At 31.5% G+C, this 7,266-nt stretch overlaps 1 protein-coding gene across 1 annotated transcript; it reads right to left on the minus strand.

The window, feature by feature from the left end:
- Window positions 1-1,800: 1,800 nt before the first annotated feature.
- QC (glutaminyl cyclase) lies at window positions 1,801-4,317 on the minus strand. Its single transcript, XM_079021410.1, has 10 exons — window positions 3,908-4,317; window positions 3,533-3,589; window positions 3,241-3,276; window positions 3,001-3,065; window positions 2,841-2,904; window positions 2,621-2,738; window positions 2,417-2,514; window positions 2,275-2,345; window positions 2,126-2,205; window positions 1,801-2,048 (listed from the first exon to the last, which is right to left on the minus strand). The coding sequence occupies exons 1-10, from the start codon at window positions 4,304-4,306 to the stop codon at window positions 1,936-1,938; spliced, it is 1,101 nt and encodes a 366-aa protein (XP_078877536.1). The 5' UTR covers window positions 4,307-4,317; the 3' UTR covers window positions 1,801-1,935.
- Window positions 4,318-7,266: the final 2,949 nt, after the last annotated feature.

Below are 7,266 nucleotides of genomic sequence, written 5' to 3' on the forward strand. Positions count from 1 at the left end.
GGAAAAATGAGTCGTTTTCCGAAGAAAAAATCTAAAACAATGAGAATTTTGAAAATGTGTTTAGTTCAACAATTTTTCTAAAATGTTCATAGAAATGAAAACTTTCTGTTTTCCAAAATTACAAAGAACTTAGAAAAATTTAGAAAATTGAGAATTATTGTTTTTCATATTTTTCAAATTTTAAATGTTTTCTAAAATATAAACACACACCCACCTCACGCCACTTCTTCCACCCCACCCCGTCCACTATCGACCTGCCCACCCCCAAGCCCGAATACCCCCACCCCCACACCCACCCACATTCATCACTACTGCAATCACTGACCCACCATCACCACCACCATTACCCCATCACTACCACTACCGCCACTGCCACTACCATCGCCACCATCACCGCTACTGCCACCCCCATTATCCACCCCTACCCTACCACACCCACCACACCCTAGCACCACCACCATCATCTTCGCTACCACCACAAATTGAATTAACTAAGATTTCATGTATTTAAATCCATGCATGCATCTAGAAGTTAATGTGCAAGTCATTAAAGCACTTGTACAACTCATACATAGAGATTTGGGTTCATATCACCCAATTCCACTATTAGAGATGGAATTTAACCATCCATTGTTTGGATAGCAAACTCATGATGAACTATAGAGCATTAAAAATATAAGAATCAACTCATAAACACTTAATGGTCTTTAAAATCGGATTTGAGAAAGCTTAGGGTTAGAAAACTCCAAATCACCATCAAAACTCCAAACAAACATCTATGATGAAGGTTGTTTGTTATATTTAACTACAGGTGCGTATGAGACGGTTTGGTTTGATTATAAGCCAAAATTGTATCATAAGCATTACAATCGGCTAATGCATTTATGTAGCCATTGGTTATCGATTATGATTGGTTTTGGTTAACGATTTTAATCGATTAATGGTTTTGGTTATCGGTTAATATTGTTTAAATCATAATGGTCCAAAATAACATAAAAATAAAAGCTTGTTTCTATTAAAATGAAAAACTAAAAGTGCAAATAGTGAAAATCAGAAAGTATGTTCCTATGAATGGCAAAAACATGAAATCCATTGCTACTTGTTTATATGTATATTTGTATGAGAAAAATCCTCAAAATTCTTAAAATTAAAGCTCATTAGTTTTTTTTTGTTTATTTATTTAAATTATTTGTTTAAATTTAAAAAATAAAAAATATTTTCATTATAATAATTCATTATTATTATTTTTTTTTTTTATAAATTCAAATTTCATATATTTTGACTTTTACATTTAACTTTTTTTTTAAATATTAACTCATGTAATATATGAGTTTCACAACTAATTTAATTAATACAATTACCTATTATATATCATTTTTTTTAATTTTTTTTATATATCCATTACATATATATAGTGGTTAGATTCGGTTTTGCACGAGGGAGTTTTACAACAAAACCAGAAACGAAACCATTTGCATTTTGATTAACTGAAATCAAAAACGGCATCATTGTTTTTAGTAATATTCGGTTGTAAACATAATGGACCGGTTATATAGGCCAATTCGTGTAGGATTTGGGTTTTAAGTTTTTATTTAGGTTAGGACAAAATACTGTACGAAAAATATCTTAAAATATATAGTTTTAAACGCGTAAATTGCACTTCCTTTGCCTAACCACCACCAAAAAGTTTATGACATTGTTGGTGACAAGTCACCTCATACTCCACTTTACATTCATTAGCTTATCGAGTTTTGGTCGGTTTAATTTGCAGAATTTAATATAAAACGTGTCTCTCTATGATTCGGATAGAAGTTAGGTATTTTAGTTAATAAACGTGACCTATAATATAATAATATTATCATAATATTTATGGGATTTGTAACTAAACTCTACTCAAAATCACAAAAATTGTTTTTTATAATTCTTTACTTCACTTCAATTGAAATGAACTGGGGCCCGCAAGCACATCTGTTCAACAGGTGCCCGCAAATGTTTCCTTAATGGCTGCAGCTTTATCTCGTATAGCTTTGGCCAGAATTTCCCTGTCACTGTAGTATCACAAATTATATGTTAAATAAAAATAAAAATAGATTATGAATTTAAAATTGAAATGGAAATCTTTTACCAAAAATCCGTTTTTTATCCACATCCCATGCTATGCCATTTAACACGTCAATTCTATTGCCGGATGCTAGTAATCCCTCTCTACAAAAACAGAACAATGGAATCAGTGATTCCGGAGGTAATTGGAAAGGAGGAATAAAGAGTAAATACCTCAATTCAGGAAGGAGAATCCATCCGATCACTGTTCCATCTACGGGTGAGATTCTAGCTATGCAGTCACTCTGTTAAAAAAGATGTTACATTATTTTATTTTATTTTTAAAAAAAAAGAATGATAAAATAATAAAATATACCTGCCAAATATTTGCCCAAACTTCATTATTTATGTACTCTAGTTCATTGAGGTTATGCACCTCATAACTTTTATATTTCACCACCAGCTCTGTTATAACTGGATCAATTGGATGAATATGAAGAATATTAAATTAGGAGAAAAAATGACAAAATAATCTCATGAAATGATAATTAATTAATTAATTAATTAATATTATAGAAACCTTTCATTGTTTGAGGGTTGATGTGATATAAGGAAGAGGATCCATCACTTCCAAATAGGACCTTCCCATCTGTTGCTAATCCCCAGCCATCTTTCATATTATGAGTAAATTTTTTGAACTGTAATAATTAAAAATGATAGAATTTAATGCTGGATATTGATTTTTTTTTTTTTTTTGTTGAATGGAGATGAAATTGAAGGGATAAATGTGAAGCACAAACTTTGGTTAAATCATATCGGTCATATATGAAACCAGTTTTCTCCAACCAAGTTACTTGATACAACCTACAAAAAAGTCAAATATACAAAAACATTCACATTAACATGTATAATAAATAGCATAGGTAGTTTAAATTGCAAAATAAAAGATTGCAAACTAACCTTTGACCCAAAAGAGTTAAACCCTCTCCAAAATAAGAGTAATCCATGTTTTGCAGGGCTTTGATCTGGAAATACAAACAACATAATCAATTTTATTTGGAAGATATAAATAAATATAAAAATCTTAGGCCAAAAGATGTTTTATAAAATGAAAATGCAGTATAATGTGATTATAACCTTAAGGAACCCATTGTTACAGAGAACTCAAAGAACACACTTAGAAGGATGAACATAATGTACCTTTCCAGTCTGAAGATCAACTTCCCTAACTGATGACTGGAACCACAAAAAGAAACTGTCAATGAAGGAAACATACATGAACTAAAACATAATGTGAACTTTAACTAGTAAGAAGGTCAGCAATTTATATGAATTTAAAACAGCCATGAGTCATTTTATGTGTAGAAGAACAAGCTATTTTCAACTGTTTAGCCTTTTCCAGATACAGTATGACTTTGTAATGCTCAGTGTCTAGACTTAACTGATGCAAAGTATGAGAATTCTGCTAATTTGATATGAAATAGATACTCACACGTCCATTGAGGCCTGTTGACTCCAATAATGTGTCGTTCCCTCCATACAAAAGTCCCTGAAAGCAAACCGCATGCTTACCAATTATTCTCTATTTGCTAATGCCAAACTTGATACTTATCAAATCCACAATCAATATGGAAATGTTATAAACAGCCCCAAAACGTTATGTAATCTACTGTATTTTGCGATGAAGATCGGTTTTTGTATAAAATTTTTATACATGCATCAATTTTGAAGCGAAAAAGTAACGGAACTGACATCCAGAGTCATTGTATAGCTCGCTTTTGGAATCGAAGGCAGTAACTAAGAAGAAATCCAATATCTAAAATGAACGATCATCATATACATCGATAGACCTAAATGAGGAATTAACCTGTGTGAAAGCAGCAGGGTCGTGAGGGAACTCGTTGACGACTTCGATTGAGTGAATTTGTTCAGAAACAACGTCGGTGGATCTGAAGGAACTCCAGGTATTCCAAGAAAGGGCAATCACGGCTAACGCGGACACGACTGAAACGAGGAAAACGATCTTTCTGGTTCGAAAAGGAGAATTAGAAGAGATAGGCATTGGAGATGGTTGTTGGGGTTTAACGAGGCTCGATCGCTTACCATGAGCTTTCTTTCTCAAGGATCCGGCAGCCATGTGGAGTTGGACATTTGACTTGAGAATTTGGGGGAAAGACGAGGAAGACGATCTGATTCGGGGGTTGTTGAATAATGCTAAAATGCTCCAATGACCGGTGTGGAGTAGCTTCGGCGGCCGTTTTTCCATGTTTCACTTGGCTTTTTTTTTCTGTTTTTTAAGCATTTATAATATTAATTAATCACTATTTTATATTTTTATTGCAATAAAACGAAACATGCTTGTAAATCAAAGTTAAATTATATATCACTAAATAGTATGATTTAGGGCAAAAGAGCTATATATTGGTGGATTTAGACTCATGCAATGGGTTGTTTCTTATACCAATAGATTGACCAAAAGTTTGACCATATAGTGGAATAAGAAATAAACTTGATCGGAAACAAATTGTTACGGTACACATATTGGTTTCCATGAAAGACTTGGTTTGATGACATTAGGGTTCTTGATGCTTTGTATTTGTTTGCAATAAAAGTAGGAACTTATTAAAGATTTGGGTTATTATCGATCGAATTGATAGAATGAAGTGAAAATTCTATAAAAAAAAAATGATTGATTGATTAAAAATTCATTGATTTTGAATGAAAAATTGAGCAACTCACGATTAATGAGGCTTTTATACCAATTTTTTTGGAACGGGCTTTTATACCAATTGAATATAGATTTTATCAATAGTAGATCTGAGTTGTAAATTCATTAACAATCAAATAGATTAAAGACATGAGAACTGAAAATAGATCTGAGAGGGTTCTTGTAATGATAACTGAAAAGATCTTGTGATAACTAACTGATTTAACAAGCTAATTGATTACTTATAGTGTTCTAACACATTTTATCTGAGTAAGACCCCCTATCCTTTTTGATTTCGTCACATTCTTTCAAGCAATCCAATGTATCTTTATCCAAGTATCAAGACCGCCTCAAAGAAACCTTCATCTAATGTCTTCCAATAACTCAATCATTGAGCTCTAAATCGAAAAATAATAAAGACTTAACCTCCCCAATACCAAAAACCTTACTTTTGCTAAGATTAACTTTCAAAGTGGTGGCAAGGTAAAAACATCTAAGAATTTATACCCACGAACATAATATCATTCGAAATACATAAGAGGAGATAAATAAAGACCATTATGTGGCAAATGAATACCTTGGAATATAAATATATCACAAGCTTCTTTCAACAAAGTACTAAGGCCCTCCATTGCAATAATAAATGAAAAATGTGAAAGGGGATCACTTTACCTCACACCTCTCCTAGTGAAAAATTCTTTTGTTGGTGAACCATTGACCAAAACAAAAGCTTTACCACAAGAGAAACGTCCTTTTATCCAATTCCTCAATTTGTCCCCAAAATTCATGTCCAATAATCAAATCCAAGAAGCTCATTAATGAGTAGCGGAGCATCAAATATGTTTCTTCCCTATAAATAAGTTGATTGATCCATGCTAATAACCTTTTTGACAATCTTCTTAAGCCTTAATGCAAGAAGTTTCGAAAGGATTTTATACATACAACCAATTAGGTTTAATGGCCTATAATCATTAAGACATAAAGGATCGGACTTCTTCGGAATTAAAGATATAAAAGAGGTGTTGCGCCCATTACTTATCTTTCCCCGTTCTTCAAATGCTTTCACATCTTCTTTAATAAATGAAAGTTTTTTTTGCCATTTGTCACACTATCATTCAATTTGTTAAATATCATTTTGTGGTTATTTTGAATTAATTTTTTTTCCACATGTCATTTTATTAGTCTTTATATTTTATTAAATTCCACATTTTAATATAATACTTGCAATAAATGTAATAATAAATTGATATCGATTTCATTAATAAACTTATCTTTTTAATTTCAAAATTCTCAAAATTAAAGCTTTTTAGTTTCTTTTATTTATTTGCATTAGTATTTGTTTAAATTTAAAAGATAAAAAATATTTCTTTTATAATGATTCAATATTTTTCTTATTTTCTTATAAATTAGAAGTTCTCAAATATTTTGACTTTTATATTTAACTTTTTTTTTAGTTAACTCATGTAATACATGGGTCTCACAACTAGTATTTGAAAATATCAACTTTAAAACAATTTCATGAACTTGTCGTTTATAATTTCCGGTCTCACCATATCATTCTCATCAAACTTAGAGGAAAAAATATGTCTACCTCACCCACAACTGACCCATCAATTATGAGACCATTTATTCTATTTCCATTTTTATTCCAACTTATTATACAATGAAACATTTTACGGCTTTCATCGCCTTCAGTCTCCCATTTGATTCTCACCTTTTGTTTCGGTTTAAGTCTAGTCAAATTCAATAACTTTATTCTTCCAAACTTTTTTCGATTTTCTTTCACCTTCAGACAAGTATGTCCATTGGCGGAGATTTATTTGGGCAACGGGGGGTTGTGGCCCCTCCTGATTTTTTGGTTAGAAACAATCATTATAGTTTCATTTTATACATATTAGGCCCAAACATATAAAATTTTAGTTGTAGCCCCCTGTTTTACCAATTTTTATACATATTATCTATTCGGCCTAAAAATCAAATGTTGTAGCTCCACCTGAGCATGTCAACCTCTAATATCATTTTTCAAAGCTTGGAATTTTTTAAGTATTCTTGAGTCAGCTCTCTTGTTCTCTATCCCATTAGCCTACGAGGTAAAAACCACATCTTAGAGCCCATCTAGCGATAACCAAAGAGTTAAAATTTGTTATAGGCCCATAATGAAAAGTATCACTAAATAAAACAATGGGACTATGATCATTCCTTTTATGACCCTTTTTAATACGAGTGAAATTAGTCCATCATAGATGCCTTTTCTTCCATCATTTCTCGGACATATTTAGATAAGTTTAAATCGCATGCATAAAATAAACCAATTGTTCATTTCAAACCGGTAAAAATCGTTTAAATAAACATTGTTTTACAAGGAGAATCATTTCTAATACTGAATCCATAAAAATCTTAATAAAAAGCCGTTTTTGATCATGTCATAAACATCCACAACAACACCCGCTAAGATAACGCAACATTTAGACAAAATAAAACGTCAATATGAATCCTTGAAAACATTCAGATCACAAAAA

The sequence above is a fragment of the Lactuca serriola genome, chromosome 9, assembly GCF_051521515.1.
Source record: "Lactuca serriola cultivar US96UC23 chromosome 9, Lser_US96UC23_V15, whole genome shotgun sequence".
Classification (NCBI taxonomy): domain Eukaryota; kingdom Viridiplantae; phylum Streptophyta; class Magnoliopsida; order Asterales; family Asteraceae; genus Lactuca; species Lactuca serriola.

What these genes read in the sequence shown, in the direction of transcription:
- QC (XM_079021410.1), bottom strand. Translation starts at nt 4,306, where the DNA reads ATGGAAAAACGGCCGCCGAAGCTACTCCACACCGGTCATTGGAGCATT. An exon ending in TTAACTCTTTTGGGTCAAAG is followed by an intron (nt 2,905 to 3,000) that starts GTTAGTTTGCAA and finishes ACTTTTTTGTAG; the next exon opens with GTTGTATCAAGTAACTTGGT. An exon ending in TTTGGGCAAATATTTGGCAG is followed by an intron (nt 2,346 to 2,416) that starts GTATATTTTATT and finishes CTTTTTTAACAG; the next exon opens with AGTGACTGCATAGCTAGAAT.